At 32.4% G+C, this 21,841-nt stretch overlaps 2 protein-coding genes and 1 non-coding gene across 4 annotated transcripts; 2 read left to right on the top strand and 1 right to left on the bottom strand.

Annotated features, from left to right (window-relative positions):
• The first annotated feature begins 3,257 nt into the window (after positions 1–3,257).
• Positions 3,258–6,373, top strand: LOC120080498 (actin-depolymerizing factor 2). The gene is made up of 3 exons (XM_039035171.2): positions 3,258–3,444; positions 5,620–5,885; positions 5,985–6,373. Exons 1-3 carry the CDS (start codon positions 3,442–3,444, stop codon positions 6,133–6,135), a joined length of 420 nt encoding a protein of 139 aa, XP_038891099.1. The 5' UTR covers positions 3,258–3,441; the 3' UTR covers positions 6,136–6,373.
• Positions 6,374–8,827: 2,454 nt separating this feature from the next.
• TRNAC-GCA (transfer RNA cysteine (anticodon GCA)) lies at positions 8,828–8,899 on the top strand. The gene has a single exon. It is a non-coding gene; the product is annotated as a tRNA-Cys (tRNA).
• A 953-nt stretch (positions 8,900–9,852) lies between these two features.
• ABO1 (IKI3 family protein) lies at positions 9,853–17,482 on the bottom strand. 2 transcript variants are annotated; one of them, XM_039033633.2, is made up of 6 exons: positions 17,110–17,482; positions 16,658–16,979; positions 13,204–16,261; positions 11,866–11,964; positions 11,468–11,786; positions 9,853–10,110 (listed from the first exon to the last, which is right to left on the bottom strand). In XM_039033633.2, exons 1-5 carry the CDS (start codon positions 17,266–17,268, stop codon positions 11,471–11,473), a joined length of 3,954 nt encoding a protein of 1,317 aa, XP_038889561.2. In that variant the 5' UTR covers positions 17,269–17,482; the 3' UTR covers positions 9,853–10,110; positions 11,468–11,470. The 2 variants fall into 2 exon arrangements, with proteins under 2 accessions (XP_038889561.2, XP_038889562.2); XM_039033634.2 differs by having other exon boundaries at positions 9,853–10,048; positions 17,110–17,449.
• Positions 17,483–21,841: the final 4,359 nt, after the last annotated feature.

The following is a 21,841-nucleotide window of genomic DNA, read 5'->3' as shown; positions in this document are numbered from 1 at the left end:
AAACCGCAATGTCGACAACAGACAGGGTGAACGACAAAACTCAGAGCTAAGGACTAGAAAACCTTCGAGAAAATGGAAGAAAATACTCACAGATAAAGGCTAGAAAACCTTCGAGAAAGTAGAGGAAGAAACAAGATGAAGGAGTGAGAAGCGAGAGAAAGAAACGAGATCCACTTTTTTAGCATCAGTTTATTGAGCATGTTTATGAGTTGAACTAGTAATTTCACAGCATGTTTGTATCAAATTTCATTTAGGCCACGTTTATGTCATTGGAACGAAAAATAGTGTAAATGTAATGGATTTTCATTGATAAATCAATTGTAATGGACCTCAATCATAAAGGTAATTAGATTACTTTTGAACACATTTACTTAACTATTTTGTAAACGTAATTTAATTACTATTGATGTTGTTTACTTAACTGTTACTATTGGTGTAAACGGAATGGATTTTTAATTTTTTTTAATCAATACCTTTATTTATCGATATCGTTATCGAACAAACAACTTCCCATAATTTTAGATTTTTTAATTTTTTTTTTAACTTATCAAATAAAATCTCAATTTTTTTAATTTTTTTTTATTAAGCAAATAACATCCTAAAATTTTGAATTTTTTTCGAATTTTTTTACTGGTACGCTATCGAGCAAATGACATCCCAAAATTTTGATTTGTTTTTTTTTTCCGATATTTTATTAGCAAATAATATCCAAAATTCTAGATTTTTTTATAAATACCGTATCGTACAAATAACATCCCAGAATTTTAGATTTTTTTTTCACTTTTTTTAATCGATATTGTTATTGGACAAATAACATCAATATACTAGGATTTCTATTCTCTGCTCGACAAAAATTTCCCCTCTAATTTGGCTCATATTCTCTCACTCAACAAATTTAAAAAAAAAAAAAAACATCCATTTGTTTTGTTTTATTTTCTTTACCTAGAAAGAAAGAATGAAAAATAAAATAGCAACATGATTCCAAAATTAACTGGGCTACCGATATTGACCATATCCCAAAATTTTGAATTTATTTCGTACTTTTTTTATGAATATTATTATCAACCAAATACATAGATAACATGGTCTTACCAATAAAATTTAGCGATAATCCAAAACATAATACTTAAGACCAAATCTGAAGATCGTTCAAAAATATTTTAAAAATACGGTAGATCTCACTAATTTTCAAAGATAATCTAATTGATCATGTTTTAGTTCTCAATGAGATTATAATATTGATTACAGATTTTCATGATAGGACCCATCAGTGTCGTGGTCTTAATTTAATTTCATTTAGGCCTCTAAAAATAGGCCAATGGTTCCATTTTCTTAAATTAAAAAAAGAACTCATCAATATTCAGAAAACCTTTTAAAAAAATCTGAAATTAGATTTATTGAAATGTTAATTTCAGTCCATATCAAATTTAAATTTTCCCCAAAAAGTTGCATCATATTGGCATAAAAGATGCATAAATTATATAATATTTGCCAAAATTGATTTCCTTTTTTTTTTAAAGGAAAGTTGGAAATTTTTCCTTCACCAGCATCAAATCAACAGGACGTGGGACCAAAACGATTCCCACCACTAAAATTGGGTGGAACCAATTAATTGGTACAATGTTCGGTTTTTTAACCGCTTGGTCACGTTAGCAATCGTCCCCCACCGCCAGTGTGAATCGCTACCACATTTTTTATTTATTTTTTAATCTTTTTAGTTCAATTATTTTATTATTAATAACGTTATTTTTTTCATTTATTTTCTTCTTCTAGTCAACTTACTATAAATAAAATAAAATTCACTGTTTATCATTAATGTATAGCGACATTTTGCTTTAAAAATATTTTCGGTTGATTTTATCATTAAAAATAATTACCATATTTTTAAGTACAAGTGATTTTAATTAGCCATTGTGAGATTTATTGTTTCTTTTTGGGAGCTACAAATTTTTTTTTTTTTTTTTTTTTTTTTTTTTTAAGATTATGAGTTTAAAAATTTAATGTTTTATCCGTCGATCAATCTTTCCAATTTACTAAAAATTAAAGTTAGAAATAAGCTCTTGAGAAAGGCCGGTGTACCCTTCAAAACAGACGGAAAGAAAAGGCAACATTAATCCCTTTAAAAAATATGGGAGATCGAAACTCCAAACTTTAAAGATGAAAATATGCTAATTATCGTTGAATTATAAGTCATTTTGTCAATAACATTATTATTTGATTGAAAAAAATACTGTCTTAGAAGCAAATTTATTCCTTTAGTTGACTATATATATAAATACTTATTTATTTATTTATATCTCTAAAATCAACTGTAAATTGTTAGTATGTAATGACAAAGTCGTTAGAGTTTATTTAAAAAAAAAAAATGATTTCTAATAAATCTATCAATCTATATGTATACGAAATTTAATTAAATCTTAATTATTTTTTTGTTACAATATTTGACTAAATCTTTACAAATCCTAAAGTATAGGTATAGTTTTTTTTTTCTTTTTTGTGAAAGGATAAATACTTAATTATTACTCATAAAAGCTCGAGAATTAAAATTGTTACAAATTTAAAAATAAATCGTTACCAATTAAAGTTTAGAGATTGAGGGAGTGTCCAAATCACTTTTTCAAGTTTCAAAATCACTCCAAAATATACCTGCAATAATTCATAATCAATTGGGATAAACATTTAAAAGTACAAAAATAAATCAAATATTAAACTAAAAGTACATGATTAAAGACCTGATCGAAGTGATTTTACCGATTTCAAAATCACTCTCAAATATCGTACTAAGGTCACGTCTACCAAATGTAATGAAAATTGACGTAATTGGAATGAAATTTCATTGATGGATAAATCATAATAGGCTTGAATTGCAAATATAATTGGATTGTTTTTTATCGTGTTTACTTAGAATTACAAATTTATCATATTTTACCGTTACTATTACGATTTAACCCTAACAGTAACAATAAATGTCGTAAATTCATGATATTCATACGGTTAAATATCTGTAGCGGTAACGATAACGATAACACGTAATTTTCAACTGCAATCATATTAAACACCTCTTATTTCACAATCAGATTATGTAATTTGATTACAAATTTCAAGATAGATCCTATATCTCATTATGATTATCTAAAATATGTAAACAATAACAAAAGTAACGAGCTGGACTCACTTCTTATATTATTACTTTTCAAAAAAGATCCTAAAAATTTATGTATATATAAAAATAAAAAATAAAAAATAAAAAATGAGAATATTTGGGTTTTTTTAATATTAGCGTCGAATCTATTTGCACAGCAGAGCCCTCAAATTCCCAATCCCATCATCCTCTTCTTCCCTTCACCCCCTCGTTTCTATATTCTTTATCATATCATATCCCTTCTGGTTGCCCTAATTTTTCTCACTCTTTCTCGCCTTTTCTTGCGCTTTCTCGGCAAAATGGTGAGCTTTTCTTCCTCTTCTATGCCCTTCATTCCACCCATTTATCTCTTTTTTTTCCCCTTAATTTATATCTTTACTTTTCCTCTATTTCTTCATCATCGCCGTTTTTCTATTCGATCTGTCTTGTTCTTGGTTCTTTTGAAACCGAATCCTTCTAAATTGCTGCCCCAATTGATCGCTAATTTGTTTCTCTTCGTCTCGATTTTTATTTTGCTCCGCTTGTTTATTGTTTTTATGGCCCTAGACTATTGATTATGCTGATATATTAGTGTTTGATCTCCGTTCCTGTTTATATCTATATATTTAGAGGGCCATGCTTCTTTTAAGCGAGTGGGTAAAACGTAAAAGCATTGGCCACCGTTGACGTAACGCGACGACTTATTATATTGTCGTACATTTCTTCCAATTTTCACTAGGACCTTGTTACCATATCTGTTTAGTAATTTCAAGGTTATATATATATATATATATATATATATACACACACACACACACACACACATATGGGTCCATTCTTTTATCAATCTTTTAATTTATTTTGTAAAGTTTCCATTTTGTACAATAAAGGTGATAATTAATTTGTGTTTGCTTCATCTCAGTGGCTTAAATGTATGCAGTTGTGTTGTTGGATATAATTAGTGTCGTGAGTTATTTTGCAATACACGATCTTAAATGAGAGTGACGAATTCTTAAAAAATTATAATTTTGAAAGCTAGGAACGCTTAATGACGAAATTTGATGGGAAGAACTGATGGATGTTGGATAAAAAAGGATAACATCAATTAACTATTTAAGTAGAGGTTGATTAGCTGAGTAGCCCATCTCATTTTAGTACACTTCTTTCCTTTGGGTCGGTCCTTGTGAAAATTCCTTCATGAATATAAGTTATTCCATTTGGGAATAGTCAATGAGTCGCCTTCTTCTCCCTCTTCTTGTTAATCCTTTGTTCTCTTCCTTATCACCATCAGCATTAGTGTGTATTTGTTAGAAAATGGGGATAGGAGACTTGTTTGGTATAGACCATAGAGTTGAGCAGCAAAACTCAAAGGTGTGTTATAAGAGGTGGCTTTATAATTTCAGGAGGGAGGACCTGGTTAAAGTTGGTCTCCTTCACATCAAAGATTAGGGTCACTGTTGGGTATAATGACAGCAAGAAATGAGTTTGGAAAAAGGGATAGTGTTTTTTTTTCCCTTTATGTTAAAAGTTTTTCCAAAGGTTCTGTTCATACTGTACTGAAGTCTTTTAGGACTTCCTTAAAGAATCTAGGATCTGAACACTGTTGTAGGTACATTGTTAACTGGCTTTGTTTCTGGGCCTCTGTGTGTTCAGACAATTCTTATGTTGTTTAGTAGCAGAGCATGGTTATGACTACAATAATAATATGAAGACTTCTTGGCAGGGGAAACTCAAGTAGAAGTTAATTGTGATCTTAACAAAGAAATAGCTCAAATATTTTATCCTCAACCATACATGTCGGTAGTGGATTCCCCAAGCACTTAAGTGATTCTAATAACTTGAGTGGGCTAGTTTTAGATTGATGTCGAGTTTTATGCCATATTCCCCACAAAATACCAAAATGGAAAGGTTTCTCAAAGAAGAAATCCTTTGATTATAAAATTGGTGTATCATGAAGAGTAGGGAAGTGGTTTGAAATCTTGGCTCTAAACCCCTTTACACATTTCATCTCAAAATTCTCATGGGACCACTTTAGACCTTATAATTTATAAGTCTAAAATTTTAGGCCACATTTTTTGTTAAAACCTGTTGGATATGCCTATCAATGGATAAGAGGCTCATTCAATTATGAAAAACTGGTAGGAAGGACATACTTACTATATACAGACAACTCCATTTTGTTAACTTATTCTATGACTGAAGAAGATATATTAGCCTTTGACAAAGAAGCTAGATAAATTTCTAAGGGGTCTAGGTGGGATGCGTATCTCTCTGAAGGAAACTCTGGTAGATTCTATTTATCAAATTTGAGCTGCATGGTCGTATTTTTTAACAAAGAGGTCCAATTCCTTAAGAGTAAAGGGAAATTGGGCCCACTTTTTTTCCATAATCTTTTTCTAGTCTGCACTGGATTTCTACTATGGTTGGGGTTCATGGATACTATGGAGATTTAGGTTCTCTGAGTTCATAATTTATATTTGTAAATCAATCTATCACAGGCAAATGCAGCGTCAGGGATGGCTGTGCACGATGATTGCAAGCTTAGGTTTCTGGATTTGAAGGCGAAAAGAACCTACCGTTTTATAGTTTTCAAGATTGAGGAAAAACAGAAGCAGGTTGTGGTGGAAAAGCTTGGCGAGCCATCTCAAAGTTATGAGGACTTCACTGCCAGCCTCCCTGCTGATGAATGCCGATACGCAGTCTATGATTTTGATTTCGTGACTGAAGAGAATTGCCAAAAGAGCAGGATTATATTCATTGCATGGTAAACGTACTACCTAGCATTCACTCATTATTTTCGAAATGGTTTTGTCTCTCATTTCATTACACATTCTGACTCATGATTTATCAATTTTGTATTAAGGTCTCCTGATACATCAAAGGTGAGAAGCAAGATGATTTATGCAAGTTCCAAGGATAGGTTCAAGAGGGAGTTAGACGGAATTCAAGTGGAATTGCAAGCAACTGATCCTAGTGAGATGGGGCTTGATGTTATCAGGAGTCGATCCGGCTGATGTGATGCAGATCTGGAGTTGATTACGTGAAATGTTCATAAGATTGTGGGCTCGAAACTTGCTTTTTATGAATGCTATATGATCATAATATTGGCTTGTTCTTAAAAAGTTTTTACCTAAGAGTTTTAAGGATGATTGTTCTTTGGGTTTGGTGGACACTGGATTTTACTTGGATGGATTAATTTTATATGCAGGTAAATATGGATGGATGAATGCCAGTTTGGTTTTATCAGGACAACCACTCGGAATAATTTTCAATGATTTTCGAGTTTTATAGGTTCCATTCTTTTCTATTCAATTCTTCTCATGATTTAATCTCTTTGTCATGACCTCCTCCTAAGGCCTTTATGAATCAATATCTGACCTACTTTTGCTGTAAGGCTTTTCTTTCAAGCTTATGAATTTAAATCTAATTGTTGGATGTTTATTTGTTCACTGGGAAATGCAAAACTGATGACTTTACAGCGTCCTGTTTGTTTTGACTGGCTAATGTGTTTGTGGTAAGCCATTATCTTTTAATTTTTGTAAAGGTCAAATTCAAGCTTTGAGTCAAACACTAAGGACAAAAAGTGTTGATTAAATAAAAACCTGATGTAATTCATTCTCATGTTAACTTAGGAGATCCTTTTTAAAAGTACAATGGGTCAATAATTATTTCATCGGTCATGACACTTGCCTACCTTTATAAACTAAACATTATATAAGTTTATAAGATCTATTATACTCGAATTTACCCTCTCTTTGGATTCAGAAAGAATAAGTTTAAGAAATGATTCTAACTCCTGTGATTTGAAATCCAAGAAATGTTTTTAAATTAATAACTTTGTTTATTACTTTGTTTGAAACAAGAAAGTTTTGAAGTAGGTGTATTTAAAATTTTGTGTTTAGATGGTAATTGGAAAAGAAAATAAAGTTATGAAATTACTATATTTAACTTTAATGTATTAATGGAAAATTACTAATATAACCTTTTAATTATGATGTATTAATTGAAAATTAGAATTTGATGAGTTAATTAAGTAATTTACTATCAAATCCTATGAAATCCTTCAAAATTAGAGCATTAGAATCAGATTTTTTTTAAAAAAAAAATATTAAGACAATATTTGAAAACATTTTAGATTTTAAAATCATTCTTGTCACATCCCCTTCCAGATGTGAGTTACCAACCCTGCTTAGATCCCTGAAATACATATATAACATTCACCAAACTAAGGAAACTTTAAAAATAACCTCAGAACACTAGGGATCAACAACAACAACATAACTACATTATATTAACTCATACAGAGTTCAACGGTCCCGATATACTTTACTAGTCCTAAATATGAGCAACACATATGTACAAACATTTACAGAATAAACACCTAAAACTTCTCTCTAGACTTTTGATTTTTAACTGAAGTCCTTGAGTGGCAGAGCAGGATGACAGCTAAGCTCTGGAGAGATGACCACTACCTGGGAAAAGAAAAACATTTGAAAGAATGAGCTACTCACTCAGTGAGTGACTTAATAAAAACATAAGTCTTATGCTTAAACTGAAAGCTAGAAAACAGAATACTGAAACTAAAACATGCCAAGCAAACGTGTACATAAAACTTTTAAAACCATTGTATCTGAAAACATAGCTAAACTAATTCCCGGTTGAGAGAGAACCCTCGTGGTTCAATCTCAACGTCAGATATCATGTTCAAGAGAGAACCCTTTTGTTCGATCTCTCAAACATAAGCCTGGGCTGGGTTGAGAACCCTTTTGTTCAACACCTTTTAGCCAATGCTAGGAAAGAACCCTCGTGGTTCAATCTCATCATCGGATATTATGTTTGAGAGATCGAACATATCAAACAATGAAATTCATTTGAAATCCATCAAAATCATGAGGTTCCAAACAGACAACTTGTGCTCTTATTTAGATATAATTTAACACATTAAATGTTGATGTGGCTCTCAATTTATTAGACATAATTTAAATGAAGTGATATAGTTTAAGAGATTATGGCTTTTAGTAAATAGGAAATATTGATTATAACTCAAATTTCGAGTTAAGCATGCTTTATAAAATTTCTTATTTGTCAAATCGAGCATAGTTTAATTAGCATCTGAATGTATTAGAAACTACGAGATCTATGATTCGAATCTTTCTGTCCTCAATTGCAATAATAATAATAATAAAATCGTTTATTTTGTATCAACATGATTCAATTATAACTTTATAGTTAAACTAGAGTAGGAGTACGAGCTTTTGATCTCTTAGTGGCAATCAAAGGTATATATCTTAATTGATTAAACCATATTAGAGTGATTGACATCCATTTAAATTTAATACGAATAAATGAACTCCTTTAAGAAACTTGTTTTCAAACACGTATATTTTATAATTTATCTAAAATTTGGAAAAAAACATAGTTGCAAATGTGGTGTAATTGAAATTTTGCCAAAAAAAAAAAAAAAAAAACTTTGGAATTGTAGTTTAAATTATTTTTTAAAAATTGTGAATGCCATCACATAAATTGCAAGTTAATTAACTAAAATGAACTTAATTTAATGGTAATTAAAATTATCCTCTTTCCTAGAAATTGGAGGTTTGATTCTCATCTCCAAAATTCTTACCCACCAAACAAACTGCAAGTTAATTATAAGCATTTGTTTGACATTTGATTAATAAAATATATTTTACTAGATTTCTCAACAAAGGGTCCATAGCTCAGTGGTAGAGCATTTGACTGCAGATCAAGAGGTCATCGGTTCGAACCCGGTTGGGCCCTTTATTTTCCAATTTTTTAAGTTTTTCTTAAGCAACCGTATTCTAAAGTTTATGAGTCGCTGTTTTAATTATTTAAGATTTTATTTAAAAAATTATGAATTCTACATTATGATTTTTTCATATTAAACCATATTTTGATCTTTAAACTTTAAATCTTATTTTATTTTAATCTTTAAACTCTAAAACACATTATTCTAATTCCTAAATTTTTAGATTTTTTCATATTAAACCATATTTTGATCTTTAAACTTTAAATCTTATTTTATTTTAATCTTTAAACTCTAAAACACATTATTCTAATTCCTAAATTTTTAAAAAGTATTCCATTTTGATTTATATTATTAAAATTTTATTTACTTAAAATGAAATTGCATCTAACATTAGTTGAATAAGATGAAGTAAAGTAAAATGTCAAGAATCAATACATTAGTCAACAACCAAAATCTTGAACGCAAAATGACGACTTTTGAGATATCTTGTAAAAAATAATTAACATGGTTATTAAAAAAATACAAGTCCCATGTAGGAGTTAAAAAAATCTTAATGGAAAAGATACCAACTTTTTAAAAATTCAAGAATTAGAATGGACATTTTTTAGAATTTAGAGATCAAAATAGAACAAAATTTAAAATTCATTGACCAAAATAAGAATTAAACCTAATTTAAATTAACAAAATTCTATGTTTTTTTTTTTGTTTAAAATTGAAAATTAAAGGCAAAATTACCAATTGAAATTTTTAGAGAAACTCAGTTGACAAAATAACCAATAGAAAACTACAGTAATCCAATTTACAATTTGTTAAACGAAAAGAGATGAAAAAGAAGAAAATTCTTCTTTAGTTTCTATCTCAGACACTCATAACCTTGTTATTTAAATAAATTGAGGAACCGCAAAATGGGAAGGGAAAAAAAGAAAAAAAGAAAAAAAGAAAAAAAGAAAAGCAACACAACCCATCATCAAACACTCTGATTTGGATTCTAACCACATTCTGTATTGTAAAATCTCTCTGGCTTAACATGAAGATGTGTACTGATACAGATTCTAAAAGCAAAAGATTTCTGCAAAACTTGGATGAAATTCTATCAAAACTCATTCTTCAGCTCAGCATTTGTATCTTCCCTTCAATCCCTTAAAATTATAACCCTGTGCCTGAATTTGAGATTGCAAAGGCTTTAATTTAAAAAGGCAGATATCTTTCCCTTGGTTAAAAGCTGAAAACAGAATAAAAGGAAAATTAGAAAAAAAATGCAAAATATGTTGATCTACATGGATTGTCAATATGAAGATATGCATATCCAGTATCAGCAGTCAAGGTTTTTTCAACCTAAAAACGTTATAGAAAAATGAAGAATATTTGGAATCAATGCAAAAGAATACCAACATTAATTAACAACTAAATTGGAATGTCAATACTCGGATTATTAGGAGAATATTGGTATGGTTATTAGAAAGGGCATATTAATAATTAGAGAGTAAGGTTGTTAGGAGTTATAAATGGTGGGAGTGGGTAGCGAAGAAGGTAGTGAAGAATTTTGTGGTAATTTCCTCCAGAGAATTCTGGGAGAGAGTAGCCCGTACAAAAAGGTAGGGTATATTATAGTTTCATAATTGATATTGTAAAATGAATCTATCATTTAGAGTTCTTGTTGGTTTTTTAGCGTTCTCGAGTGTTTCTTGTTAGGAAATATCCTAACAGAGATGTTATTCTTGCACCAATGAGTAATAAAAGGTGCGATGCTACAATTCTAGAGGGAAGGATTTGGAAGGTGTTTATAGGAGGGAGAATTCTCAAATTGGTTTTCCTTATCTTTATGCTTTGCCTATATATCAGAATATGTCCATCTCACAAACTTCATGTTTAGAATGAGGAGGTAGAAAAATGTTGAGGCTGGAAGATCTTATTCTCAGCTTTCTGTAGTTCCCCAGTTTCTAATAGAATTCTTCCGTGCATGAAATGGAGTGATTATGGTATAAGAAGCATAGATATGAGACAAATACACAACACGAATATGCATGAAATGGAGTGATTATGGTATAAGAAGCATAGATATGAGACAAATATACAACACGAATATGGTGACACGTCATTTTGTAAAAATCTAGAACACAAACATGATAAGGACACATTTATTTAAAATATATATCATTTATATATTAGAAGAAAATTCAAAGTAAATGGGTTGATGCATTTGTGTACATAGAAAATTATTTTGAAATATATTACACTCAAAATTTATTATTATTGCCATGTGTCTTTTTAGCCCACTCAACAAATGTTTTATGCATGTCTAACACATTTGTTGCACTAGCATATGTCCAATGTATCCAATGAGTGTTGGAGGACCTAAGTGTCCAACACGTGCTAAACACGGACACATTAGGCAAACTAAAGTGTCTGTACTTCATAGATTATGGTAATAGTAATGACAGATATGATGAAATTTAATTGGTCAGTAGACAACCATCAAATGCTATTTACATGCAAGCTAACAGATAGGCATAAAAACACAGCATGCTCAAGTAGTCAAGTTAGAATAAAATTTAATCAGTCAAGTTACCAGAGCTCACCAGTCATGAAGAAAGGAATACTCTAGAACGCCACGAGAAAACTTCCAATTTTTGGACTTCACTTTTCAATACTTGTACGTAGTTTTCCAATGTGTCTGCCTGTTCATTTATTATATCACTAGAAATAGTATCATTTGCAAGGTTCATAGCTGCCATTTGTGAAAGTTGAAAGCTCTCTGCTGTTCGTTGGAGCTTCTTTGCAGTTTCTTCCTTTCCCAGCATCATAAGGGAAACCAATAATGATTTTAGCTCAGACCTAGCCCCAGCAGTTAGAGACATGCCCTTTAAATGCTCTACAAGAGCCATCTCCTCACCAGGACTACAAGTGTAAAATATTAATGTTATTTCCTGAGTGCTAAGATGCCATAGTTACAAAGAAAAATAACCACTTTAGATACCTTCCAGGACGGATTTTTCCTCTACTTTTCTGTCGTCTTGCCTCTCTTGACTTCCTACCTGCAGTTGTGCTCATGGAAACAGCTGAACTCCTTTTACTCCTGTTCATAATTTGAGGCAAGCACTGAAAAACTAATATTCGAAGAACCCACATGTTTATACAGAAGGGTGGCCAAATAGAAGTAAAAGCATCTTCTCCAGGTTCACTCATAACGGATATATTGGCAGACTGATATTCGATCTTCTTCATGCTCAACCATATATTTAGAGTTTGTAGAAACTAGGCTTGGGATGAGAAATTGAACTTAAAAGAAAGAGGAGAGATTATTTTTAGAAAAAGAAAAAAATATGAAAAAAGAACAAGCAAAAATTCTGAAACCTTTGTTGGAACTGCCAGTTATCAGAAACTCACAAAATTTTAGTCTTGCCATATCAAACAATACATACCATAAATTTCAGCAAAATCGGTAAGGATCTATTTAAGAGTTGAGAAATTGAATCACACAGCCCACTAGAATTGCCATAAATTTTGACTCCAAAGTCAATAATTCATATTTACAGATTCAAAGTTACAAGTAAAGAGCCACATTCTTCTCCAAAAAATAAATAAACAAATAAATAAAAATTTGGGATAAGAAACAATTTTATTGATGAAATAAATAAATAAATAAATAAAACTTAAAGCATCTTCAGATTTAACAAGACAAAACATGAACCAACATCCATACTCCATAGAACTCAAGGACATAGGTGTGCAACTTATAGTAAGGCCGTAACTATAGAACATGAGCAAGAACCAGAACAATGCATCAGTAACTTCCAAATACAGGTAGATGGACCTCTACGGAAATATATTAGAGAAGCACAAAAGAAGCAAAGCAAAATCCATCTAATTAAATTAGGTGTCAAGAGTATAGAAGTTTGTTATCTATCAAGGTCCAATTCAATAACATTCTTATTTTCCCCCTTCAATTTATATTCCTACAATCCTATGTTATTACAGATGTTTTCCTTTCTTTTTGCAAAGGTTTTAAAATGTTTCCATTTTAAGAGAAACAATGAAGATGCTTCTTTTATTATAATTATTGTTTTTATTGTAGATATTCAAACAAGCCTCTTGACTACCCTTATAAGATCATCATCTAAAAGCCTACAACCTTCATTGTCAAGAAATAACATTTCATTCGTTTGAGGCTTTTACAAAACCCTACATGTTAACTTCCAAAAGTTGTACAGCCAAACAGGAGTACCTTATTTCAGTTATAGCAAACATAGAGAGAGACTTTGTAAATATCAAAAGAACCGTGAAGCAGTATTATAAAGAAGGTTAGAATACATACCCAGCTGAGTAAGCACTCATTCCACTCAAATTACTACTAGCTTCTGACGCAGTATCATCATCAAGATTACTCATTGAACTTTCCTCTGCCTTGACCTTAGCAGCAAGAAGTAATCTTCTCTGTCGGACAGCTAAGTATCGAGTTATATACTTCCCAACTTTCTCCAATCCTTCCTCATATTCACCAATAAGCAAGCTCGCACATTCTGCAGATGCATTCTTCAGTTCTGATATTAAATCCTCTCTCTGATGCATAAAAGCAATTCTCAAAGCCTCTTCCCAGTCCCTAGCACTAATTAACAAAGCCATACCACGGTTAATATCCCCACAGTACTCTAGGGCAATTTTAGCAGCTTCACCTGGTTTACCAAGAGCTTGAAGCTCTTCACAGAGTTCATGAGCCAATTGCAATATCTCATCTTCTCTCATTTTAAGAAACCCGGCGACTATAAACACCCGACTCCAGTTACCACTAGCACGATATGACTTCAAAGCTTTTTCCAAATTGAAACAGCAGAGATAAGTTTCTGCAGCATCCTCAAAACTTTTTTCATCAATAAGATAATCACCCCATGCCTCAAGGACTAATTTCCTCTTAGCATTATCTGTGATCAACTGAAGTCCCAAAGGGAATAATTGAGGTTTTTTCTTCATTAGGTTTATACAATCAGAAAAATGATCCTCCCCAGCAGAAACAATATGTTTTAAAGCTTTCTCAAATCTTGACAATCTTAGGTCAATATTGTAGCACATTAAGAGGAATTGCATCTTCTCCAGTTCCTGAAGATGAGGGATAAATTCTTTTGGATCCCGCTGCGAGTTTATCGCCACAATAGCAGCAAGTTTTAAATCATAAAGGCCTAAAGCGGTCTCAAAAACAGCATCGGGGTCAGACAACCATAAGAGATGTTTTAGAGCTTCTTCAGAAGAAGGATAAGATATTCTCCTTGGGTCATCAGAATTTAACAGCTCAATTTCACGTATTACTTTTATTCTCTCCAAAGCTTCTTCAAGTGCTGGCGGATCACTGCGTGCAAGGGTGGTCAAAATGCATAGCTCTCTTGCTGGACTTTCCATCATATGCTCCTCAACAGCTTTCCTTGTGGCCAACAGGACCGAAGAAACCTTGTTTTTTACATAAGAATCTTTGGCTTCTCTCCATGCTCCAACTTTACTGTCATCAGTGCATGAACTAGATATGAAGTTTTTATACAGGGTCTCTGTTACATCTTCATTTTTTATGGCACAAACAAATTCAGTGATATAGTTAAAATTATTAACCTGCTTCACAAATTCGGCCGCAGACTGAATAAATGCTTGTAAACCACAGTAATCAATAATGACATTAAAATCTATCCTATGGCGCCTAACCATAAGAAGTGCATCTCTGAAGCGCCCTTGGATCAATGCATTAGTGATAGATGCAAGTACCAACTTTCGTGGATATACGCACTCTAGATTTCCTCGAGTAGTTTGTAATATAACAGCAGCAGCATCACCATGCAGAACACCAACAATTTTGGCACTTCTTTCCCATATATAGATAAAGTTTCTACTTTCTTCTTCTTTGCATTTGCTACTAGCTTGAAAAAAATTGTATTTCTCTTCTATTTTTTCATGCAATACATCCGGAATGTCTAGAATACAAAGCATATCCTGTTTAGTTGCTAAAATCAAATGCGTAGTTATTTGGTCCCCCAAATTTGAGTAAAAGGAGAAACCACTACAATTGTTGCAGACTACCATCCTATTCAAATGTAGCCTCCCAACATCATCAAGTCCAAAAAGAAGGGGCTTTAGTAACCCATTATTATCCACCAAAGCCACGCTCATCCAGGGACAAGATGATGAAAAACTCTTATCCTCCTCCTTCAAAAATTCACAAGAAAGGCCTGATCCAGATGCATACTTAAGAATTCTCCCACCATTAAGCTGGACAAATGCAGTACAATTCTCAGCAGGATTTGAAGCTACACAGATGACTGGTCCTTCAATAAATTTTCTATTTGAAATCCTTGCATACCAACCAGAACATGCCGGTAAACCTAGAATATGATCCTTGGGAGATTCAAGATCAATTTCCAATAAACAAAATCCAAAAGGTTCCTCATTGGGGGAGCCTTGAGAGATGTAGTTATAATAGTCAAACCCATAATGCGAAACAACAAGAAGTTTATGCAAGTCCAACCAGACAATATGCTGAAAGGAGCCAAATGTTGATTCAGAAGTCGAAGCTTCAACATAAAATTCCTTTCCTTCTAGTTCTTCCCAGACATCGACTGCAGGAAACTCAACAATGCATAAACAGCCATCTGATAATAAGGCAGCCAAACAATTCTTAGAAATCTTAGAGAAAAAGGCCACGTCACGGACAGCACTTGAAAATTTCAAGCTGAATAAATACAGAGGAGGTGGCATGAGTGACAAAGAAAGAGGGGTCACTAATATCTTTGCATCATCAATGACCAATGCTGTTGAGTTCTCCATGATAGCTGAGATCCACATAAAGTTGTACATTGTAATTTGTCCATGAACAGTCCAACAAAATAACTGAAGAGGCCTTGTTGGATCCCATACAAACCTAACCACATCCTGCTTTGAGTACCGAATTTCATGCTTCAAGTACCAATGATTATTGCTGAAAAACCAGATCTTTACAGAATCATAATTTCCGCATCTGACAGTAGCTGCAAGGAGATCTGAACTGCAATTCCACTTTAGAAGTTCAACTTTTGCACCAATTTGCTCGTTAATACAAAAAGAACTTCTTTCTAATCCATTCCTTTCGAAAAATACTATAGTAGAAAATTCAGATTCACTTTTCTTATCATAAACAGCTGCAATTTTAGCTCCACTGGGCATCCATTCCAAAACTCCTCCCACAAATGTTTTTGATTCAGATGAAGCGTGCAAGGAACCTCCATCTCGCTCCCAGATCTTGAGCTTCTTGAGTGCAGTATTAGAATTTTCTACATCACTTAGTGTCACAAAGTATTTCCCATCACCTCGCCAAGAAATGGAACCTTCAAAATCATTTTGCTCTGAAAGGTTTGGTTCACCTGAAGACAGCCCAATACTTTGTATTAACAAACATTCAGAAATATGATGAAGCCATTTCTAATGTAACCATGGTTGGTCTTTTTTTCTTCATTTTATGAATGTTCATGAAGATGACCAGAGAACAGGAAGGAGTACATTGCACCCAATATCAAGTAATTCAATATCTATTACAAATCTCACCAGTTAAACAAAGTTCACCAACTCTGGAAATAGCAAGTAGCTTAAAAAGAAGCAAGCTCAAAGAAGAGGTCATAATTTTTCTTAATCGGTGAGCAAGATGCTCTTTACGTCAACACACATGTACAGAGCAAGACATATGTTGAGATAGATAAGATATAATACAAAATACCCCATTCAGTCATGTATGGGAGACGTTCTTACGTACGTCAACACACCTTCAAGAAAATCCTCGAGATTGTTCTCATACATCAAATCCCAATCATGAGTCATTACTAAAATCTGCCGAAGCCCAGAAATTATGCATAACAAATCACCATCTGGACTAGGTGATATGCGTTTCACACCACCCTCCACCCTGCCAACAACTTCACTCCCATTTCCATCCACAGAAAAAAGCAAAAGAATTCCATTCCGAGTTCCAACTATCAAAGTTTCTTTCTCCATCAAATAATCAAAGGACGTAACATAATCTCCAGTTTCCACATTTATAGGATGAACTTCAGCAGGCAACATGGCTACACTCTTCATTACTCCATCCTGATACATCAAACATAAAAACGCGAATAACAAGCACACTTTGCAGAGTATATCATCGAAACGCCATAACATTGAATCGAGAATTAAAGAAATAAAACAACATAATCACCAAAAGAAGATAAGAGCTCACATGGAATGAAGTAAGCTGAGTAGTGTAAATGAAATTGGCGGAGGAAAGAAAGAAGAGACGATTCCGCTCAATGTCGAAGGCGGAGAACTGTATGACTTCTTCATCGGTTTGTAATTCGAGTTTGAGAAGACTCTCGGAATATAGCTTCAAGTTATTCATCTCGCAACGCAGAAACTTTGAATCTTCAGAGGGAGTTGGGGTTTTTGAAGGGTTTTAAGTATGGAAACCTTTGAAGAAGGGGAAAGTTTTACGGCGGCGATGTATGAACGGCGCTGGTTGCTGACAGGTTATTTATATAACCTAGTTCCACCGATCGATCGGTGGGAATTTTCTAGTCCGTATTATTGAGACAACGCAGCCGTTGTGTTCACTTGCTGCGGTTAGTGGCAGAGTATGTTAATAAGTTGGCTGATGAAGGGTAGTTTTGTCATGTTTGTCAAGTGACTCACATTGACGGGTATTTCCAGTTAATTTTTCCAATTTTTAGATTTTAAATGGTTAGGACTCTATTTGGAATTGATATGTTAGAGAAGACATTTTCTACATTTCATATCTCGAATATGCTATAACACTAATATCGAAATAAAGATTTTAAATAGTATTCTGAACTAATTTCATGTTTTCTCGTGAACTAACAAAATAACAAGGTATTAATGAAAAAGCATAAATTTCGACCAACTAGAACAACACCATTCTCTGAAATGAATGTTGTGAATGTTAATAATTGTGGTCGAAGTGGTGGTCGCGGTCGAGGTCATGACCGTGGTAGAGGAAGAAATAATTGGTGGTCGTTCTAATCATTCAAATTTCAAAAGAACCACACAAAATGATTATCACAAAGGAAAAACTCCACATGATAGAGTTCAAAAGGTGTTGAAAATAAATGCTTCCTGTGCGGAATGATTGGGCATTGGTCACGTACCTATCGTACATCAAAACATTTAACTGATCTCTATCAAGTCTCTCTGAAGGAAATGGAAAAAAATGTGGAAGCAAATTTATCTCTTTTCTACTGTCTCAAATGAAAAATGCATATTGGAAAAGTTGCCTGCTTTATCTGGATTATATTATACTCATATACGAGTAATTGAAACATATGCAACGATGAACCGAAAGTTCATGAATTCAGACATATTTATAATTTGGCATGACAGATTAGGTCATCCATGAAAAAATCGAATTCCCAGAAGCGTGTGAACGCCTTGCATTTAGACATTCGATTTTTACGGAAACAAAATTAATAAAATAAAACATGCATTTGTAGGATAAACATTCAAACAAAACTATAAACATGTTAGAAAAGAGGAAGAAGAGAAGAAATCAAAACTCACTTTTGTTGATTCGTCTAGCTTTCCTTTTCCACTGTTATCAACGATCTCGAACTTCTACAATGAAGGAAACCATCAATAAAATTACCTTGCTATTCTCTAGGATTTCAAAGAACTTGGAAGAGTGGTCTTCAAGAACTTTTAAGGAGGAAAAGGGGAGAATTTTTAGAGAGAAGTGGAAGCTTGAAGGCAAAATTTTGTTTATTTTTGTGTAATCAATACCCTTGCCCTAAATAGGCTATAAATATATATTTACATGAAGAAAGGTTAACCTCTTCTCCAAGTATTTCCCTTTATATCCTTAGTGCTAATTAATTAAATAACTCACACATTAATTAAATGACCATTTAATATACATTTAATTAATTATCATAAATATCATATATTTATACTAACCTCCAATCTCCATTATTTCTCAATCAATTAATTAACCTTAATTAATCAATAAAATCATATTTAATATGAAGTTAATTAACATATAAATATTATGTATACATCTTTTTTTTAATCCAACTCATATAAATCTAATATTTGAATCATATTCAAATATATCTCTCTCTTACATAATTTGGATTTAAATTGATCAAATCAAATTTGGATTATAGATCATATCTAAATATAATTAACCATTATATATTAATTTCATCAATATAGAATTCTCTCATTTGATTTGAACAATTTAAATCATTCCTCATTACTATCCTTTAGTGAGCTAACAAGGGGACCTTATTATTCGGTTGTATGTCCTAAAACTCGCACTTTGTAATGTTAAATATATTCTATTATCAATAAAGATGTTATTACCATTTATTCAATTAAAATGTTGTTGAATATGTAAATTGCACTTGTAATGACTAAATCCAATAAACAAAAATCCATGGCTATTACATGAATACTTTAACTTTATGTGGAGACATAAAGATAGATCAAGTTCGAGTAAATAGCCAAAACGGTCTATAGTATATGAATAAGGTTGGTACCTTATTCTGGTAACACTATTGGATGCGACCCGTTTTGTAGATAGTAAAAATAATGTGATCCTGAATCGTTCATGTAGGGATATGAGAAGTGGGGGCGTCCTATGCAATGAGTTTGCATAAGATCGGAACAAGAAATAAGTCACTCTTACTTTATAAAGATGTTTACTGTTTAAAAACTGACTATTTCGAATAGATGACCTAGGTAACTCGACCTTAATATTGAGTTAACTATGAACTCCTGTTTATTCGAGATTACCCTTAGATTTGTATAGGAGAGGGTTGGCTCAACAGTGCCGGCTCAATAAGCCTCCCATTTTAAGGGTAAGACCGGGTAGATAATTAGGGAGATAGGGTGCAAGACAGAATTTACACCTACTTAATTAAGGGATAAGAGAAAGATTGTTCTCTGAAGTATTGAATCCAGGTCTTGAATAAGGGGTCCCATCCTTTCATTGAATTGAGAGGGATTCGGTTTAGTGATTAGATCACAAATCAATTGTTCATTAGAGGATCAGTGGAACTTAAGGAGCAAGATGTAATTTTGGGGGTAAAATAACAATTGACCCTTTTGTTATTACGAACAACCTGTGAAGGGTCAACTTACTAGTTATGGTTAAATCAAGTGGACAGAAATATATCTACAGTGAGGAGAGTGCAACTCCCGAGTCATAGTGGTATATCTTGATAGTTAACGAATATTGATTAATTCGGTCTAAAAAGTATAGCCAATTAATCCCAAATCATTGGAGCTCATGATCTTTAGGTCCATAAAGTCCCTCTACTAGCTCGTAAAATATGAACACCTTAGATTAGTGAATTGAGTGATTTTGAGATGTTCAAAATCAAAATTAAGTTTTCAATTTGAAGTGTTCAAATTGAATTTTAATTTAAAATGTTTAAATTAAATTTAGGGTTTCAATTTGAAGTGTTCAAATTGTTAATTAGGGTTTGATTTAAAATGTTCAATTTCAAATTAAGCTTTGCATAATTATATTCGATATAATTAACGAATTAAACGAAATTGGAGAATTTAAAATATTTATATATTGATTTAAATATTAATTACATGAATAGGATTCATTATTAAAATTAGCTGTTTGATTAATTTAATATTTAATATTAAATTATTAATTAATTAATTTTGTTAATTAATTAAAACCAAATTAATTTTCAAAATTGCAAAATAAATTTTAGAAATTGAATTTTGTGTTTTGATTTTGAAAATTAATTTAATTTAAATTAAGTTAGTGGAGAAATCCACTATTTTTTTAATATTTGGTGGATTGATCCATCTTTAAACACCTAGCTCTTCAATTGAGTGCTCTTCAATTGAGTGCTCTTTGATATGTCATTGAGTTGAATCTCCTATTGATTGCATGTATGAGTTACATAAAATCATCTGATTTTTGAGATGGTGGTGGATGATTGCTAGAAAACTTGATTTTCTGCAAAAAAAAATATTTTCTCTCCCAGACCCTTTCTAAACTATCACTCAATTAACTTCAAATTAGAGTTCCATCACTCAAATCCAAGGCTGAGAATAGTAGAGATGATTTCTTGGTGGTTCAATATGGATTTGAAGTTCAGGATTCGTGGAAAGCAGCTTGGATTTAGAGGAATTCTTCAAAGGTAACAATTTTGAAGCCTTATTTGTTGAAAAATTGTTTTGCATGCTTTTACAACTCAAATTAAATGTAATTAGAGTGCTTATTGATTCTCATTGCTTCCATTGCATGCTTGCTTGTACATTCTATCAGTTGGTATTAGAGCATGATTTAAGCACTCAATTAACGTTAATTTGAGTTGGTGGGTGAATTTCTATGATTTCATTTTTGAGGACTAATATGGTGCTTCAATCAATTTTGACATTAGATTTCTCTTCGATTCAGTTGTTAAATTTATAATTGGCTCTTGTTTGATAAGCTTATATGTATGCTTTAGAGTCTATAATTTATTTAGAGTCAATAGAGTTGAAATTAGGGTATAATTGAAGTTTGAAGCAAGTTTGGTCAACAACAAAAACTAGAGAAGAAGCCACTACCTTGCAGCATTGAAATGCCACGGGCTGAAGATTATCAGCGTTGCAACGTTGCAAAGCACTGGTTTCTTCTCCAGTTTTTGCTGCTGACAAAGCTTACTTCAAACTTCAATCATTGCTGGGCTGGGATGAGCAGCGTTGCAATATCACGGCTGAAGATAAGCAGCATTGCAACGCTGCAAGGCAGTAACGTTGCAACGTTGGGACAGAGCGTTGCAACGCTGCTCATCCCAAACCAACAATGATTGAAGTTTGAAGCAAGCTTGGTCAGCAGCAAAAACTGGAGAAAAAGCCACTGTCTTGCAATGTTGCAATGCTGCTCATTTTCAGCTTGTAGCGTTGCAACACTGGGATGGAGTGTTGCAACGCTGCTCATCCCTGCCTGG

The sequence above is a fragment of the Benincasa hispida genome, chromosome 6, assembly GCF_027475165.1.
Source record: "Benincasa hispida cultivar pf3 chromosome 6, pf3_genome.v1.1, whole genome shotgun sequence".
NCBI classification, from domain to species: Eukaryota; Viridiplantae; Streptophyta; class Magnoliopsida; order Cucurbitales; family Cucurbitaceae; genus Benincasa; species Benincasa hispida.
This window is presented reverse-complemented; position numbering and strand designations above follow the sequence as displayed.

Excerpts from the sequence above, each read along its gene's own strand:
- LOC120080498 (XM_039035171.2), top strand. Across the intron at positions 5,886-5,984 it reads AGGATTATATTCATTGCATG|GTCTCCTGATACATCAAAGG; the intron begins GTAAACGTACTA and ends TTTTGTATTAAG.
- ABO1 (XM_039033633.2), bottom strand. The coding sequence starts at position 17,268 with ATGAATAACTTGAAGCTATATTCCGAGAGTCTTCTCAAACTCGAATTA. Across the intron at positions 11,965-13,203 it reads ATGAGTGCTTACTCAGCTGG|GAGTAAAAGGAGTTCAGCTG; the intron begins GTATGTATTCTA and ends AATTATGAACAG. Across the intron at positions 11,787-11,865 it reads GGAAAAATCCGTCCTGGAAG|TCCTGGTGAGGAGATGGCTC; the intron begins GTATCTAAAGTG and ends TTACACTTGTAG.